This window comes from Rana temporaria, chromosome 6 (genome assembly GCF_905171775.1).
Source record: "Rana temporaria chromosome 6, aRanTem1.1, whole genome shotgun sequence".
NCBI classification, from domain to species: Eukaryota; Metazoa; Chordata; class Amphibia; order Anura; family Ranidae; genus Rana; species Rana temporaria.
In genome coordinates, this window is record NC_053494.1 from 126,290,665 (window position 1) to 126,310,462 (window position 19,798).

General features: G+C 47.3%; 1 protein-coding gene across 3 annotated transcripts in view; it reads right to left on the bottom strand.

Moving 5' to 3' along the window:
- The window catches only part of LOC120943775 (1-phosphatidylinositol 3-phosphate 5-kinase-like), a 139,020-nt gene that overhangs the window by 103,077 nt on the left and 16,145 nt on the right, over positions 1 to 19,798 (bottom strand). For all 3 annotated transcript variants that reach the window (XM_040357320.1, XM_040357321.1, XM_040357319.1), the window contains exons 2-3: positions 15,640 to 15,821; positions 12,847 to 13,017 (exon numbers count right to left, since the gene is read on the bottom strand). In XM_040357320.1, the coding sequence (XP_040213254.1) occupies positions 12,847 to 13,017; positions 15,640 to 15,821 (353 nt within the window). The remainder of the gene's footprint in view (positions 1 to 12,846; positions 13,018 to 15,639; positions 15,822 to 19,798) is intronic.

Sequence of the window (19,798 nt, forward strand, 5' to 3'; positions counted from 1 at the left end):
ACTTGCCGTTTATTGACTGGTTATTCAAAAGTGGTTAAAAACATATATGCTACTTAGGTCAATGGGCTGCCTAAAATGTCAGTAAAATCTGCTGAGTGCAGGGGTCCTCTTCAATTAAGTAAATACTTAACATTGTATTGGTCAAACAGGTCAAAAAATAAAAAAATAAAAACACACACAACACACGTTTTGTGGCTCGTTATTAGTATCAGACTGGTTGTTCTAGGCAATATTTGAAATTGTTTTATAGTCTCCACATTTCTAGCAAAAATGGTTTATAACCCCTAGGTTTCCTGGATCTTGGTAGAGAGGACATTCTACTAATATGTCTGTAATTAAACAGGTACCTGGCAAAACCCCTGTATCCCCAATTGGATGTGTTGAGCGTACAAGTTTGACTGTTATGACTATAGGTTCTTTATGGTTTTTGTACTTCTGAGCCTGGGTATGCCCGAAAGGCTCCGTTTTATAACCTACATTTTAAAAATGTCCACAAAAAAATAGGATTTTTGTACTCACCGTAAAATCCATTTCTCTGAGTTCATGGACGGACACAGCATCCTTTGACAGTAGGGTTATATCTGCTTCCTTTAGGCATAAAAAAAAAAAAAAAAAAAAAAAAAAAAAAAAAAAAGCACTTCAAGTGTTAACACATTCCTCAGTGCAGCTCCTCCCAGGGGGCGTCCCCCCCCCCCCCTCGGTATAACCCACACCCTGCTCTAGCAGCCTCAGTTCGTAACAAGCAGTACAAACAAAGGAGGTGTGGGTGCTGTGTCCATCCATGAACTCAGAGAAATGGATTTTACGGTGAGTACAAAAATCCTATTTTCTCTTCCGTTCATGGACGGACACAGCATCCTTTGACAGTAGGGACGTCCCCAAGCAGTGTCAAATATTTTTCGAGGGGTGGGAAAAACAACACAGCAAACCAGACTTGCTCAACGGAGGAACTCCAACCATAAACTGCCGCCTGTAACACCTGCGGCCGAAGGAGGCATCAGAAGATGCACACACATCCACCTTGTAAACCTTCGAAAAAGTGTGGATCGACGACCAGGTCGCTGCCTTACACCCCTGTAACACAGAGGCTTGATGCCAGAAAGCCCAAGAGGCCCCGATCGCCCTGGTCGAATGCACCGTAACCCGAAAGGGAGGTGCCCACCCCTTCAGGGCATAGGCCTGAAGCACAATCTGTCGGATCCACCTAGAAATGGTGGCCGACGAGACTGCCAGGCCCTCTTGTAGGAGCAGCCACCGACACGAACAGTGAGTCCGACTTCCGGAACGGAACCGTAGCAGATAAGTACACTCGTAGGGCCCGAACCATATCCAGAGGATGTAAAGTGGCCTGCACCTGGTATTTCGGCTGAGGACATAAGGATGGAAGAACAATGTCCACATTAATGTGAAAAGCCGAAACGACCTTTGGGAGAAAAGACGGCTGCGGTCGCAGCACCACCTCATCCTAATGGATGACCAAGTAGGGAGCCTTGCAAGACAAGGCCACCAGTTCAGACAGACACTCGTCTGATCGAGGTAATTGCTACCAGAAAAAAAAAAAAATCACCTTTTGTGACAGTCAACAAAAAAACCTCCCGAATGTCCTCAAAGGTGGCATTCCTGAAGCACCGAAAGGACTAAATTCAAGTGCCATGGGGGTAGTGGAGGGCGCACCGGAGGGGCCACATGCCAGACCCCCTGAACAAACGTACGCACCAAGGAGTGCGACGCCAAGGGTCGCTGAACGTAAAACAGACAGAGCAGAAATCGGACTCCTAACCGTACTTAAGGCAAGAGCCTGATCCACTCCCTGCTGTAAAAACAGCAGAATCCTGCACACCACGTATGTACGAGGGTGCCATTTCATCTCCTCACACAGAGATGTAGGCCTTCCACGTATGATGGTAAATCCTACGTGAGGTAGACTTCCGTGCACGCAGCACGGTAGAGACCACCGAGCCCAATAGGCCTCGGTCCTTCAGCCCGTCTCTCAACAGCCACGCCGCTAAAGCCAGCGACTGTAAAGCAGGGTGGAAGATCGGACCCTGCAACAGAGGATCTTCTCTCAGGAGAAGACGATAGGGGGAGTCAGGCACCAGACGCACCAGGTCCGCGTACCAGGAGTGACGCGGCCAATCTGGGGCGATCAGGATTGATAGAAACCCTTTGGCTTCCACTCTGCGCAGCAGGCGAGGAAGAAGCTTCAGAGGAGGGAAGGCGTAAATTAGGCGATAGTGACCCAAGGCACCAACGCGTCTGACGCGTCCGCCCACGGGTCCTTCGACCTGGCCACGAACCGTGGCACCTACCGATTGAGACGGGACGCTAGAAGGTCCACGTCCGGAGTGCCCCACTTTTGGCACAGACCCTGAAACACCTGCGGGTGGAGAGACCACTCTCCTTGGTCTAGTGCAGTGCGACTTAGGAAGTCGGCTTGCCAAATGTGTACTTCCGGAACGGAATGTACACTGCCGATAGAGCTGGAACGGACCTTTCGGCCCACCGAAGGACGTGCGTGACCTCCGTCGCTGCAGCTGAACTCCGTGTGCCTCCCTGATGATTGACGTATGCCACGGCTGTGGCGTTGTCGGACTGGATCCTGACCGGTCGGCCATGTGGATCCAGGGACCACCTGGCAAGGCACAGCTTGATTGCTCGGAGCTTCAGAATATTGATCGGTAGGCAGGACTCCTCCTGAGTCCAGCGCCCCTGGGCTGACTGGGTGACCCAAACGCACCACTCAACCGGAGAGGCTGGCATCCGTCGTGACCACTGTCCAGTGGCACGGCAGAAAACGACTTCCCGATCCGAAGCACCGGAGACGCCAGCCACCATCCCAGGGGAGACTTGACCAGTTGACTCAATTGAATCTGGTAATCCAGAGATGACGGGAGCTTGTGACAGCAGTTCCCTCTGTAGCACCCTGGTGTGGAATTGGGCATACGGAACCGCCTCGAAAGAGGCCACCATCAGACCCAGAACCCTCATGCAGAATCGCAGAGATGACCACTTCTGGGTCGACAACTGCTGCACTGCAGTTTGCAGAGTCTGAAGTTTCTCCGTTAGGAGAAAAACTCTCGCCTCTGCGGAATCCAGGACAAGTCCCAGGTATTCCAGTTCCTGAGACGGAATCAACACTGATTTCTGGACAATTCAGAAGCCAGCCGAACTCTTGGAGAGTCTGACACCTGATAGACACTACTAATTTGGAGTCCGAAGAAGCTCGTAGGAGAATGTCGTCCAGATATCCCACGATAACAACCCCCCGCTGTCACAGCAGGGCCAGTATCGGGACGATCACCTTGGTGAAAACTTGTGGTGCCGACACCAAGCCGAATGGGAGGGCCACAAATTGAAAATGGTCCTACCCGACCGCAAAGCACAGAAATATCTGGTGCTTTGAGCATATGGGAACATGCAGGTACGCGTTCATGACATCCAAGGACGCCAGAAAATCCCCCTGATGAAGTGCCGCTATTACAGAGCGAAATCGACACCATCCTGAATTTTTGCACTTTGACAAAACAAACGAGGGCCTTGAGGTCCAGGATGGGACGGACCCGGTCCTTCTTGGGGACTACAAACAGATTGGAGCAAAACCCCTGAGACCGTTCCAACGAGGGAACTGGCACAATCACTCCCCCGACCAGAAGATCCTGGACAGCCCCTGACAGAGCCAACCGGCGAACCAGAGGAAGCCAGAGGTTGGAGGGAAAAATATCCTGTTTGGTAGTCAAGAGAAACTCTATCTTGTACCCCGAGGAAACTACTTCGCAACCCCAACAGTCGGAGAGGAGAGACCTCCACCGAGCCGCAAATTTGCGAAGCCGGTCCCCCACCCGAGACACGGGCGGGGGCAGACCTTCAGGCGGAAGCAGGTATGTCCGCAGACTTGTTGGGCTTGCGGTACCAGGTGCGCTACTGCCCCGCAGCGGGGGTCTTAGCACCTTGCAAACCTTCCACCACCGCACAGGGCGGGCGAAAAAAACGCTTGGGGGTAGTAAAGGAGGGCCCTTGCTCATGGCGAGGCCCCTAGCCCTTCCCAGACTGTGGGAACAGTGTGCTCTTGCCACCCGTGGCATCCTTAATGATGCCATACAGGGATGCCCCAAAAGACTGTTCACCCTGAAAGGGCAAATCCACCAAGGCCTTCTTTGAGGACTAGTCCGCAGACCAGCACTTCAGCCACACAAGGCGGCTCAGTACCACCGCATAGGCGGAAGCCCTGGAAAGCAAGAGCGTAACCAGGACCGACTCACAGACAAATTTTAGACCCAGAACTAAGTGTTCAGCCATGTCCTTGCAGGTCTCGGAAGCCTCCAGCTCGTGCAGCAAAAAACTTTGCCTGTACAGTCAGAGTCCGTGAAACCAGAGCCCCGGCCAAAACCGGTCTCACAGCCGAACCCCCTACCGTGAAGAGCCTCCATTCTCCCATCCGCGGGGTCCACAAAGGCAGGAGCCCCATCCACATGGTGATTAGCTCAACCTGGACACGGGAGGGTCCACGGACGGAGGAGAGACCCACTTTACTAAAAAGGTCCTCCACAAAGGGATAACAGGTCGCAATGCAAAAACTGTCTGCGGCGTATGATATTCCTTGTACAACAAACTGTCCCAAAAAAAGAAACACAAGGAAAACATTGTCAGTGCGTGGCGGTTGCGGGACCCAAAAGGGACTGGCACAGCAGGTGCCCCAGCCCCATCCTCAAGTACTGAGTATCACGCCTGCAGAAAAAATAGCTCCAACAATTCCGATCAGTAACCAACCCTGAATCAGAGTTGCTCTCACTGTGCGCGTGGGTTAAGCCCGCATCATCTGACAATACAGAGTGTCAGAGATATCCCCAGAAGAAGGCCAGGGAAGGGGGCACTAATATACCCCCCATCCGGCCACCAGTCGCTTCAAACCTGGCGAGAAAAAATGCCACCAACATTGCCATAGCAAATGTGGCAGGGGGAGGGGCAGCAAGGGTTAACTCAGGCTTACAGGGGAAGAAGTACCTGTCCAGGTTCCATAAAGCCCCCCCGCTGTGTCACCTAACTGCAAAGCAGAAATACCCATGGTCACCTCCCGGCCGTTACAGAGTATGGGGGCCCCCAGGGAAACTCACCACCTCACCCGGTGCAGCGCGGTCTGAGAGGAGTCTAAGGTGTGCCGAGAAGCCGGCTGCACTGCGTCTGTCCCTCAGGCAGATTCGCGGTCTTTTTTGCAGCGCTAAAGCGGCCACACGATTTTTAAGATGGCCGCCGAATGTGTAAAAAACAGGAGCACAGGACCACAAGAAAATGGCCGCCGAGCTATATAAATCGCAACTCCGGCAAAATGGCGGCCGTTGCGCATTTAAAAAGACAGTGACACAGCAAAAAACAGTACAGCACAAAATCACCATAGCACACAAAAAGGCCCTGTAGTGAACACTCACAGGCCCCTGCAGTGAACACACTCAGCCCCCGCTACGCACACAGGTCCACCAGAGACTCCAGAAAACTCCCCCCCTCACAGCTGCTACCCAAATGGGAAAGGAGGGAGAAAAAATAAGGGAGAGGAAAGCAGGGAAAGCCCTCAATCGACCTCCCAGGGGAAAATTCCAGCCAGACCACTTACCTGAGCAAGGGGCCACTACTTACCCGTCCTGGGACCACCAGCTGGAGGTATCCCAGACAGAACCAACGTCCTCTAAACGGCATGGCTGTCAGCCAGACACACTGTGACAAAGCCATAAAAGACCGGTCATATGTGTGCCCTAGAACAAGAAATTCCCCGGCCGCCCCTGGAGCAACAGGGCCTGTCGTGGATGTCCCAAAGCCGAGCTGAGGGCCGGCACACGCTTGATGGCCGAACATGGGGGGACTACAAGAGTCAAGACCCAGCCTGTCACCCAGTCGGCTGTTGATAGAAGAATCACAGGATTCAAAAATGCAGGAACAAAATAATAAAAAGCGAGAAAAAAAAAGAGATTTTTAATACAGCTTACCTGTAAAATCTTTTTCTTGGAGTACATCACGGGACACAGAGCGGCATATTCATTACTATATGGGTTATATGGAGTACCTTCAGGTGATGGACACTGGCAATCTCAAAAACAGGAAGTGCCTCTCCCTATATAACCCCCTCCCATAGGAGGAGTACCTCAGTTTTGTAGCAAGCAGTATGCCTCCCAAAATGGTCCCCAAAAGAGGGGTGGGAGCTCTGTGTCCCGTGATGTACTCCAAGAAAAAGATTTTACAGGTAAGCTGTATTAAAAATCTTTTTCTTTATCGTACATCACGGGACACAGAGCGGCATATTCATTACTATATGGGATGTCCCAAAGCAATGCTTACAATGAGGGGAGGGAGAACATCTTCCTAAGACAAAAGGATTTAATTTAGAGATATACTCAAATCATAATAAATCCAACTTAGTTGAGAAAAAATAATTTTAAATTTAACTCAAAAGGGAGCCCCCCGGAATCCGAGGGTCTCAAACTGCAGCCTGCAGCACTGCCTGCCCAAAGGCTGTATCAGTATTCCTTCTTACGTCCAACTGGTAGAATTTTGTAAACGTGTGGACAGAAGACCAGGTTGCCGCTTTGCAAACTTGAGCCATAGAGATCTGGTGGTGTGCTGCCCAGGAGGCGCCCATGGCCCTAGTAGAATGAGCCTTTAATGATAACGGAGGAGGCAACCCCTTCAAGCCGTAGGCCTGAGTGATTAACCGTTTAATCCACCTCGAGATGGTGGATTTTGCAGCTGCCTGCCCCTTCTTGGGCCCATCCGGTAAAATGAACAACACATCTGTTTTCCGGATCTTCTCTGTAGCTTTAAGATAGGCCTTCATGGCCCTGACAATATCCAAGGTATGCAGCAACCCTTCCTTTCTGGAAGTAGGTTTAAGAAAGAAGGATGGTAATACCAAATCCTGGTTTAGATGAAAACTGGATATAACCTTCGGTAGGAAGGAAGGATGAGGGCGGAGAACGACCTTGTCCTTATGAAAAATAAGATATGGTTCCTTACAGGATAAGGCTGCCAGTTCCGATACCCTTCTGGCGGAAACTATGGCGACCAAAAATACTAACTTCCTTGTCAGTAAAACCAAAGGAATTTCAGCCAACGGCTCAAAAGGTTGTTTCTGTAAACTTGACAGAACAAGATTTAAATCCCACGGACAAAGCGGGGATTTAACTGGAGGATTAATACGTAAGACCCCTTGAAGGAAGGTCTTAACTAGCGAGTGGGTGGCCAGCGGCCGCTGAAACCACACTGACAAAGCTGAAATCTGTCCTTTGATTGTGCTTAATGCCAGTCCTTTATCCACTCCTAGCTGGAGAAAACTTAATACTCTATCGATGGTAAACTTGCGAGAAAGCCATCGCTTGGACTCACACCAGCCTACATAGGCCTTCCAGACCCTGTAATAAATCACCCTAGAGACCGGTTTCCTGGCTCTGATTAGGGTAGAGATTACTTTCTGAGACAGACCTCTACCCCTGAGAATCAGGGATTCAGCTTCCAGGCCGTCAAATTTAGATGCCGTAAGGCAGGGTGGAGGATCGGACCTTGCGATAGCAGGTCTGGCCGTAGAGGAAGAGTCCAAGGGTCTCCCACTACCATCTTTAGGATTAGTGAATACCATGCCCTTCTGGGCCATGATGGAGCTACCAGGATGACTGGTATGTGCTCCACCCTGATCCTGCGTAGTAGGCGGGGTAGTAACTGGAGCGGGGGAAAAGCATAAAGTAGTTTGAACTGATGCAAAGGGCAAACCAGCGCATCGGTTCCGCAGGCCATCGGATCCCTTGAGCGGGATATGAACCTGTCTAGCTTCTTGTTGAGTCTTGATGCCATGACGTCCACGTCCGGCACTCCCAATCTCTGGCAGAGTGTCTGAAAGACCTGTGGATGTAGAGACCATTCCCCCGGCAACAGAGTCTGGCGACTTAAAAAGTCCGCCTGAAGGTTGTCCACTCCTGGAATGAATATCGCCGATATGCAGGGCACATGAGCTTCTGCCCATAGGAGAATCAAGCTCACCTCTCTGAGCGGCTTGACTCTTGGTTCCCCCTTGGTGATTTATGTATGCCACTGCCGTGGCATTGTCCGATTGAATTCTCACCGGGAACCCCTGCAACTTGGACGTCCAAGCCCTGAGGGCTAGTCGAGCAGCTCTGAGCTCCAAGATGTTGATGGGCAACTGCGTCTCTGGCTTTGCCCAAGTGCCTTGGCGAGTGCAACCATCCAAAATTGCTCACCAGCCTGTTAGGCTGGCGTCTGTGGTTACTATCTTCCAAGCCACTGGGCTGAAAGACTTCCCCTTCAGTAGATTCTGAGGGTCTAACCACCAACACAGACTTTGTCGGACTCTTGATGAGAGCGGCAAAGGGATATCTAAGGCCTGTGGCCTCCTGCTCCATGCTGACAGGATGGCTGCCTGCAGGATGCGAGTGTGGCTCTGGGCGTACGGTACCGCCTCGAATGTGGCCACCATCTTGCCTAGTAACCGCATACATAGGCGAACAGTTGGTTCCTTCTTGCTTAGAACCAGTAGGATTGATTCCTTTGACTTTTATCAGAGGCAGAAACACCCTCTGTTGTTCTGTGTCTAATCTCATGCCGAGATATTCCAACTGCCTTGTGGGCTGGAATGCTGATTTTTCTCGATTTAGGACCCAGCCGAACCTCTCGAGGTACTGAACTGTGAGGGCCACTGCTCGTTCCAAGCCAGGAGACGAGTGATCTATGACTAGGAGGTCGTCCAGGTATGCTAGGATCGTGACACCTTGAATCCTTAGGATTGGCTAGGATTGGAGCTAGGACCTTCGTGAACACCCGGGGGGCCGTAGCCAACCCGAAGGGAAGCGCCATGAATTGGAAATGACGTAGAGCCACCGAGAAGCGTAGAAATCTTTGATGTGGCTGGTAAACTGGAACATGAAGGTAAGCATCCTTTATGTCTATGGATGCCATAAAATCTACTTCTGAAGTGCGGCAACTGCTGACCGCACGGATTCCATCCGAAATGAGCGGACCTTTAGGTACGCAATCACCATTTTTAAGTCCAAAATTGGCCTGACATCGCCGTTGGGCTTTGGGATGATGAATAGGTTGGAGTAGAAACCTAGCCCCTGTTCTTGGACTGGTACCTCTACTATTACCTCCTGAGAGAGTAGATGATTCAATGCCGCTATTAATGCGGCTCCCTTCTTCGGATCGTTTGGTACTCTTGACTCCTGAAAATGAGGAGGAGGAAACTTTAGGAAGTCTAGTTTGTAGCCTGTAGCCACGGAGGACCGTACCCATCTGTCGGGAATGCTGGCCTCCCAAACCTCTGCAAAGAGACGCAGTCTTCCCCCCACCTTCGAGGGTGGGGGCGCCCCTTCATAAGGCCGGCTTGGGGGCTGGCTTTGCTGGCTTGCGAAACCACTGCTTCTTGCATGCGCCGGCCTGTCCCTGCGACTTGTTAAAATTTGATCTTGCAGGAGGCCGTCGATACTGTTTGGTATTGGAGGGCCCCTGCCCAGGGGAGTACTGTCGTTTAAACGCAGGCCCCCGAAACTTCTTCTTGGTGGGCAAAAGAGTACTTTTTCCGCTTGAAATGGTCTGGATGTATTTGCCCAGGTCTTCTCCGAAGAGTCGTCCTCCATGGAAGGGGAACCCTACCAGGAGCTTCTTGCATGGGGGCTCGGCCTCCCAGCTCTTTAACCATAAGAGTCTTCTCATATGGATAAGGGATAACGATAAACGTGACGCTTGCTGGATCGAATCCTTAATCGCATCTACCGTAAAGCGTATGGCCCTAGGGACGTCCGAAGATTCTTCTGCCTGCTGGGCAGGAATAAGTTTAAGCATCTGCTTAGCTTGATCCGATAATGCTTGTGCAACCCCAATTGCAGCCACAGCTGGCTGCACTACTGCCCTTGCAGTAGTGAAGGAGGTTTTAAGTAGCGTTTCCAAGCGTTTATCAACCGGATCCTTGAACACCTGTATGTTTTCTACAGGGCATGTTAAAGATTTGTTAACACATGAGATGGCTGCGTCTACAGCCGGGGCTGCCCATCTCTTGGAAAATTTCTCTTCCATAGGATATAAGGCAGAGAATCTTTTTGGTGGTACAAAGATTCTATCTGGCTTGGCCCAATCTTGGAACATAACCTCCTCTAGTAGAGGATGGATCGGAAAAACCGCATTGGTTTGAGGCGCTCTTAGTGAGCCCAAAGCTGAGACCGTTGATACTTGGAGATCTGGTACTGGCAAGTTGAACGTCCTATGGACCAAGTCTGTTAAAACTTGAACCCACCAGCTCTCCCCTTGGGAGGCTGCGCCAGACTCCTCCGTACCCGGATCCTCGATCCCTGAACCTACTTGGTCCTTGTCCAAGATGTCTTCCCATTCCCCTGCGGAAGGGACCTCCTCATCTGAGGGTTCACGCTCGGGCGACGGAGGTCTATTCCGTTTTCTGCCCCGCATAGCCTTGGCTATCATTTTTTCCATTCTTTTTTCCATCTCCTTTAGAGAGGTGGACAGTACCTCGTCCGTGACCACCCTAGGGTTGGACTGACCCGTGCCAGCTCCAGCTCCAGATCTCGATGGTCCCACCAAGGTTCCCTCTGGGGAAAGTAGCGGCATGCCTTTGTCTGAGACCTCTGGGGGAATCCCCACCTCTTGTACCCTCTAAGCCAGACGCCATGGTACAATACTGAGGTACGCCCGCTACTTAACGGTGTTTGGGAAAATAAATAGTTGTTGCCCAAAAACCTTCTGGGGAAAAAATGCCTTCTTTCTTATTAACTTGGTTTATTTCTTTTTTTTTTTTTTTTAAAACCAAAGAAAGAAAAACCATTCTGTTCCCCTTTAGTAGTATTTGCCAAAAAAAAACTGCTGAAAAAGAAACCCTATCTTTAGGGTAAAAGACAGTCTTTGAAGACTGTAATACTTTTCTTTGGCCACTGTGTGTCCTCGGCGCCCCACGCTGCCGCTCTGGTCCTTCCTCTCTCAGTTCCACACTTCACTGAGCTGGGAACCTTTGGAAGGGCCGCCCCTTCCTTTTACCTACAGGCCCGCCCTTCCCCTTCAGCAAAACGGCGCGAAATTGCGCCCATATCACGGGGACGCGCGCGCCTGCCGGCGGGGGGGGGGGGGGGGGGGGGGCCCCCGAGGAGGTCAGAGGCTGATCCTGCCGTCCAGGCCAGGATCCACAGAGCAGCATCTTTTCCTGCAGCAACTGCCTGGACCTCTCTGAGCAGGCTTGCAGGTAGGAGCATTCACTCCCTTTCATAAGAAACCTCAATAGATTCCCAGGGGCTTCTCCTAAAGAGAACTGTCACTAAACACACAGGCCCTTTTTCAATGCTTTCTAGCACAGTTGCAATACTACCAGGGAGGTCACGATTATGGGGAATATATACATACAGTCATCCTATCCTAAGATATGTGACTCACCTTGCCAGATGCAGCGCATAACCATAGGCATGTCCCACTGTGACCTTCCCCCAGGAAAAACCTGCTGCGAACCAAGTTCCGCAAGTTTCCCTTCACTTACCTGCTCCATGCCGCAGGACTTTGCACAGCAAGAGGTCCAATCTTCCCCCATCTCCGTGGGGCGTCTAGACCTTCAGGCCCTGGGTTCCTATGAAGGATCCACTGTCCTGGGCCCATATAGCACTCTGGCAACAGAAACATTAGGCCCCCAAAGGTTTCTAAGTTCTGGGCCCAGGGTCCAGCTCTCTGTGACAGAAAGCATTATGGGCTATACCCCAATGGTTTGGGGTCCGGTTGCTGACCACTTTAGCACTGAGGCCTTTGGACAGAACCGGTTAGCCCACCTTAATCCCAAGGATGTGGAGGCAAGCTAAACCATGACCAACACCTAAGACACTGGCGTAAAAACTGAGGTACTCCTCCTATGGGAGGGGGTTATATAGGGAGGGGCACTTCCTGTTTTTGAGATTGCCAGTGTCCATCACCTGAAGGTACTCCATATAACCCATATAGTAATGAATATGCCGCTCTGTGTCCCGTGATGTACGATAAAGAAAAATCTCCAGTGTACAGGAACTTCAGAGTGCCTGACCTCTCCTGTCGTTAGGCAGGAAAAAACTGAGGCTGCTAGAGCAGGGTGTGGGTTATACCCATGGGGGGGGGCAGGCCCCTGGGAGGAGCTGCACAGAGGAATGTGTTGTTAACACTTAAAGTGCTCTTTTTCTGCCTAAACTCTCCTAAAGGAAGCCGATATAACCCTACTGTCAAAGGATGCTGTGTCCGTCCATGAACGGAAGAGAAATAAAGTTGTAATAAATTTTTTTTTTTTTTTTTAAGTTATGTGCTTTATCAGTTTTGAAGGATGGAAAAAAAAAAGTACCCAAGGCACTGGATAGTGGTTTGCCTAAAGAATGGTAATAACTGGACCATCCCAAGGGAACAAATTATTTCCTTGCTTGGATTTAGATTGCTTTAAGCAAATCTAATGCCATGCTGTCTGGAGCCAGGAAATCCTCCAACCACAAAATGATCCAGATCAAACCTTACAACCACCTGAAACTGACAGATCTGTTCTACGGCTTTTGACTGTATACAAAAATCAGAGAAAGAAAAAACGAAAAATCTTTGGAGACATTTTGGGTGCAAGGACGGTTTTTACACTTTTACATTTTAGGTCTAGTCCCAGGTCTAATAATAAACAAAACAAACAAAAAAAAAACCTGCACACCTCAAAAAACACATATTAAGAATACACAAAGATGAACCGATATGCCCCTGAGGACACTGCTGTATATTATGTACAGCATATTATCAGAAGCACAATCTTTTTAAAAGTTATGGCTTCTAAAAAAAGTTATGTTCATAATGTCATAAGAAACCACAAACCTGAGCTTGTTGAAGATCTTCTCTCTCCTAGTAACTGCTTTTTATACTGCACTGGAAACTTAACAGGCTGTGATGTTGGCGAGTGATGAGGACTGGACCATGTGTTTCTTATTGCTGCGTCCCCAGGACCAGACTCGGTCCTTTCTGTAGACGAGACCACTCGGACCTCATCTGAAATAATTCCAATGATATGAAAAATTGCAACCCTGCAGTAATTCTAAGGACAGGGAGAGGGGGTAGGGAAGTATTGAAGTATGAGTGAGTAAGAGAACATAATGTAACACTATACAAAAAAACTAAAATATAACTAAAAATGTAAAACGTTGTTTTGGATACAGTGTAGAATGATTAAAACACCTGGCATGTTATTGTTATATTTGCCCCAGTCATAGAGATTTACCCCATTTGTCCTGTCAACAGAAAAAAATAAAAACATGTGGATTGTCCCCAGAATGGTAACAGAGGAAACAATTCCAATGGGCACACTAGTACTAATGCCCCTGGTGACTGCCAGGGGATGCCCTTACTTTTATCCAATTTGGATATGGGACACTGATGGAAAAAAAAATAAAAAAATAAATAAAAAAAGCTATATCTGTATCCATATCCATCATCAAGGTCACCTACTCCCAGCAATTCTAACAGAAACTGTTGGTAAGTTGCCTTGATGCATTTGGATAAATATTCAAAAAATAAATGAAAAATCTTGCCGCTACAAACAGCCATACATATCCCATATCCCTTCAGTGTTGAGGCAAGACATTACCCAATTTTAGTCATATCACTTAGGTTTGCCTAAACCATGAATTATTCAAACTTAGATCCTCCATTACATCAGATAGGCGGACATACATAGTTTGACATTTATAGCTGTTCTAACTAGTTTACATCCTGTATAACAAGATAAAAAAAAAAAATCGCTTTAGTAAAAATATGTTACAAAATTGTCTACTCTTTTTCATGTGAAAATATTCAGGTGTAAACAAATCATATGATCATACTCAGCAGTGTAGGGGTACTGAATTTGTATTACCAAGATATTAAACACAGCTACATATACAGCAGCAGTTTGCAATAAGGTTCCCTTCATATTAGTAACTAGAGCATACTATACACCCACATCAACCTGTCAAACCTCATTTTGCTGTTCAGACAGTTTATAGTGAGTTTCCTCTTTTACAGAGCGTGCTAGCCCTGTACACATTCCTCCTAATGTTAAGTTGGAGCCCCATCACTCATACCTCCGCTGACCAGCCAACTGTACACAGCCAGTAAGTAGCCAAGTGCAAAACTGAGCAGTGCCACAGAATGACAAACTCAAAGAACAATTGGAGTCTTAAAACCACTGACTCGCTCTCCCTGAACAGCTGATCAGAAGGGTGCAAGCCCATGAATCTAGAGATGAACCAAAATTTCGGCAGAAAATGGCGGTAATCTACAGAATGTCGATAGGAGAAAAGGTGCCGATAACGTAACCAAAAACGCATCACGTTTTTGCCGTGATTTTACCATGATTCCTGTGTTTTTCATAGGTCATGTGGCTTAAAAACTTAACACGGGTACGATAATGATGCATTCTTGCTGCATTTTCAATGCATTTGAACAGGGAGGCGCTTTTTTTCCCCCCTTTTTTTAACTGCTCAAAAAAGGCACCAAAAACTGGACTTTAAACACCACAATGGAAGTGCCACGGACCAGTATGAAGACAAACATTGAATTTAAAGAGATACATTTTTCTTGCACTAAAAAAGATGCCAATAATGGCCAAAAAAAAATGCATATTCATTTAAAATTGATAATAAATGTAAAAAGTCAAATACAATTCTATATAAAAATATAATTTTTTTAAAAAACTCATTTTCGGCCAAGTGCTTCCTGCATTTTTGGTTTCGGTACCAAAATTTCTATTCCATGCACCTCTACATGGATGCCCATGAACAGACAAAAAACGAGGGGGGTGGGCACATGTCCCCCCCCCCTCACTAAGGAAAGCAATACACAGACCAGCGGTGTCTGTAGTTTATTCTTTCATGGTCTCTGTCAATGAACATCATGGTTGTGTAGAAGCCCCACATAGCTGCGCCAATTTTAAAATGCGACAGCAGCTGCAGGGGTAAGAAGAAGGGGGGGGGGGGTGTTGTGCTGGAACATGCTATACCCCAAATACAGGTTCGACACGTATTATGCTCTAAAAGGTGACCTTAGAGACTTTAAAAACAGTAGTTTGTAGGAAAGATACCACAGACGTTGAAGTACGGCTAGTTTGGACCTTCTTCTAGGAATCGCAGCAGTGCAGTTGGTTCTGCGCTCCTGTGACCCCGGTTTCACCAAGCCGGTCAAGGCTCAGAATTGATCCCAACGTTAGATGCCTAAAGTGGCAGCTGGCTCAGCCCCTCAGTGAGGCCACTAAGAGCTTGAACCAGCCGCTCCAATCTCCTTCACAGCCTAGCGTGCCAGAGCAGAGAACCTGTGACTGTCAAATCACAGCTCAGAGTGGAGTGGACCTGAGAACTAAGCAATCAGCAGGCTTTGATCGCTAGGGTTCTCAGTGCAGAACCGACAGATGCAGCATCGAATCGATGCTGCCTCCACCTAGGCGAGTAAACATTTTTACCAACCCCATACTCAAAATTAAATGGTTTCTCCAACCAGCCTTTTTCTCCCCATCCATTGACCATGCTTTTCACAGATCTTACCTTTTAACTGATGTTGCCCTACTAATAATGCAGATGTGGCTACTAACTTGATACGGAGATAGAGAAGTGCATATTATGCACACAATAAAAACCTTACCTTTGCTAAAACGGAACAGATTTACAAAAGAACTGTAGGCAGATTTGAAGGGTGGCTCATCTTGATCGGGAGTCAAGGGTTTAAAATGAGTGAGATGGGATGGACTACTTGGAGACCTGGGGAGCTCACTGGCAGGTTCCAGTGTGGGTGAAGACTTGTCATCTGTGGCCATCTCATTAGACCTAAAAATTAAAAAAGAAAAAAGAGAAAATAAAATATTCATCTGAACTTTATAGTTGAGCAGTACCAATTTGAGGAAGCTATGATGCCTATGGCTTGGGAGAAGTCCAACAAGTCTAAAATAGCTGTGAGGTGTATAAACATCCCTAAATCTCAGGTTGTGTCTTATGTAAAAAAAAAAAAGGGGCAAAATTACACAGATTTAATGGGGAAACTACAAATGTTTGAGGTCAATGAAAGTTGATAAGTTAAGGAACATACATACTATATCCATGCTTTTAATCTTAATATAAAATAGTTTTGTAAAAAAAAAAATTTATGGAGATATAGAGCTTGCTCAAAAAAAAAAAAAAAAAAATTATATATTATATTATATTATATTATTTGGTATTGGTAAATACTTAGTATTAATAATTGGTAAATACTGTACATGAATGCGCCATTTCATTCCAAATAAAAATGCAGCTTCAGCTACTGAGCTCTGCAAAGAATGTGCATTTATCAACAAAGCAGGAAATGTATTGTATTTTTCAGCCCGGATTGTAATAAAGAAAATATTCAGAACCAATATATGTTCACTTTAAGAATAATATATGTTTCTGAATGTTATGCAAAAAACTCTGTGCTCTAGTACATTTCAGAAATAAAGAACAGCCTCACAAGTCATTGACCAATTACAACACTTAGGAGTCAATCATATTCTGAAATGGGGCACAAAATATACTGTATACAGAATAAAATTCTTAATTTCAAAACATACAAGCACAAATTTTTTTGAGTGGTTGATTGAACACAACCTGTCAAGACAGCAACATAACATGCTCATCATCCTATACACTTGTGTCTCATACTTGAGTGATAAAACATAAAATGTCTAATGTTACCAGACTAGGGATTACTCAGCCACAGTTTGCCATTTACCTTCCTACATGAGGACACCAACAGTAAGATATATGACCGTATTTGAATGCATGGTGCCTGTACATGAACTTGTTAAATTAATAGATGAGGTTTCCTTTTGCAAACTTAAAGCTGAACCCCAGGTAAACGTAGAAGAGACATTGCTAAAAGCGAAACTAAAAACTTGTTGCGGCTAAAAGGAGGAATGTTTTTTTTCTTTTACAGAAGACAGAGTGGAGATTTACCGAGTCTAGGTTCACATCTATGTGGATGCTGCGTTTTTCAGTCACGTTTTAGAATGCATTTTTCTTTCTTATGTCCATTTAAAAAAAAACACTGTATACAGCTGGTTGCCAACACTGTATACAGCTGGTTGCCAACACTGTATACAGCTGGTTGCCAACACTGTATACAGCTGGTTGCCAACACTGTATACAGCTGGTTGCCAACACTGTATACAGCTGGTTGCCAAAGGAGCGAGTCGCTAGTTCCTTAAGCGATGAATCAGATGTCAGCAGGGTTACCCACTGACAGCTGAATTTTTATATACATTTTTTAACCACTTCCTTACTGGGCACATATACCCCTTCCTGACCAGGTGAAATTTCAGCTTGTGGCCCCTTCCGTCACTTTAAATGACAATTGCGCGGTCGTGCGACGTGGCTCCCAAACAAAATTGACGTCCTTTTTTCCCCCACAAATAGAGCTTTCTTTTGGTGGTATTTGATCGCCTCTGCGGTTTTTACTTTTTGTGCTATAAACAAAAATAGAGCGACAATTTTGAAAAAAAAAAAAAAACAATATTTTTTTCTTGTTGCTGTAATAAATATCCCGGTTGCTGTAATAAAAACCTCCACACTAAGGCCATGGGGCCACGAGGCCGGGGGCTGTAATAAAAACCACCACACTAAACCTCCCGGTTGCTGTAATAAAAATAAAAAAAATAAAATTCTCAGTCTAGGCGATACGTATTCTTCTACATATTTTTGGTAAAAAAAAATAAAAAATAAAAAAAATCGCAAGAAGCGTCTGGTTTGCGCAAAAGTTATTGCGCTTACAAAATAGGGGACAGAATTATTATTATTTTTTACTACTAATGGGGGCGATCAGCATTTTTTTCCGTGACTGCGATATTGCGGCGGACACATCGGACACTTTTGACGCCATTCACATTTATACAGCGATCAGTGCTATAAATATGCACCAATTACTGTATAAATGTGACTGACTGGCATTGAAGGGGTTAACACTAGGGGGTGAAGGAAGGGGTTAATGTGTGCCCTGAATTGTGTTCTAACCGTGGGGGAGGGGGTGACTGGGGGAGGTGACCGATCTATGTCCCTATGTACAAGGGACACAGATCGGTCTCCTCTCTCCCCTGACAGGACGTGGATCTCTGTGTTTACACACACAGAGCTCCACGTCTTGTCCCTGTAGCCGCCGATCCCGACTGCCTGGCGGACATCGCGGCCGCCAGGCACTCGCATCGGCATCTCAGCGATGCAGCGAGCACACGCAGGCCGTAAAAACACGGCCAGTTAGAGAATTAGAACCACCCTGCGGCCGTATAAAGTCGCGTAGTGGTTAAACAAACACACCCCACCAACCCACCCAGTGCATGCGGGGCCACCAACATCACTGGGGGGCGACATCACCAAGTGATGTCAATGGATGGCCCACCCCATAGCAATTTAACTAATGTCACATGGCAGGGGAAGGCAGACCGTGGGAGAATTTGTGGAGGCCATACCCCCCCCCCCCTTGTTAAAGGAAACTTCCAGATTACGATAAGCCTCTGCCTGCAGATTCCCACACCCCAGAGTTGTGGAGAAGAGGCCCTTGTCCCTATCAAACAACATGGGGTGGGGGGGTGGGCAGAGCCAGAGCGCAAGTGCCATGCAGGACAGGAAGCAGTGAATGAACAAACGATCTAGAGCTCTCAACAGCACCCTGGTAGTACATTGAGAATGACAAGCCAACAGCCACAAAGGCTGTCGGTACTTGTAGTTCCCACATTCACAAAAAACTGAAAGAATGACGCGGCCGGAGCATTTAAAGAAATACACAGACACACACACACACACACACACACACACACACATTAGCCAGATTAATGTAGATCGGCGTATGTTTAATCGGGCGTAGCGCAGCTCATTTGCGATACGCAGACGTAAAATAGAGAGGCAAGGCCAGTATTCACAAAGCACTTGCTCCCTAAGTTACGTTGGCGTAGCGCAAATGGCCTGGTGTAACTCCGCCTAATTCAAATTAGACAGGTAGTGGGCGTGCTACATGTAAAGTAACCGTGACCCCATGTAAATGAGGGCCGTTGGTACGGTGCATGCGCGCATAATTACGTCGCAAATACTCAATGCTTTCGACGTGAATGTAACCTACGCCCAGCCCCATCCACGTACGCTTACGCAAACGACGTAAAATACGACGGCTGTTCCGTCGTCCATACCTTGCATGGACTGCGCCACCTAGAGAGGCGTTTTATCTTTACGCCGGCGTATGTCTTACCTAAACGGCGTAGCTTACTGCGACGGGCGGGCGTACATTCGTGAATCGGCGTATCTTGCTCATTTACATATTCGACGCGTAAATCCACGTACACGCCCCTAGCGGCCAGCGTAAATATGCAGCCAAGATACGACGGCGTAGGAGACTTACGTTGGTCGTATCTTGGCAACAGTGAGGCGTATCTCAGTTTAAGAATACGCGCAAAGATACGACGGCGTATCTACTGATACTCCGTCGTAAGTCTATCTATCTATCTATCTATCTCATGGGGAGAAGATGCCGGTTTGCTGCCACTACAGGCAATGGATTGGGGAGATGTTTCTGCAGCAGGAACACGTTACATATTTCACCAATTTTTTTTTAGGGTGGAGCATGTAACATATTCCCAAAAGGTATACTTATCCTTTAACTATATAAGCTGGCCATATAGATGGGTAGAATTTCAAAAAAAATCTTGGGAAAATAAAGTTTTATGAAAGTTCATTCTATTTTCTAATAATCAGTGGTTCAAAACAAAATTAGTTTTCAAATATCGCAATGACAAAATTTGAAGGAG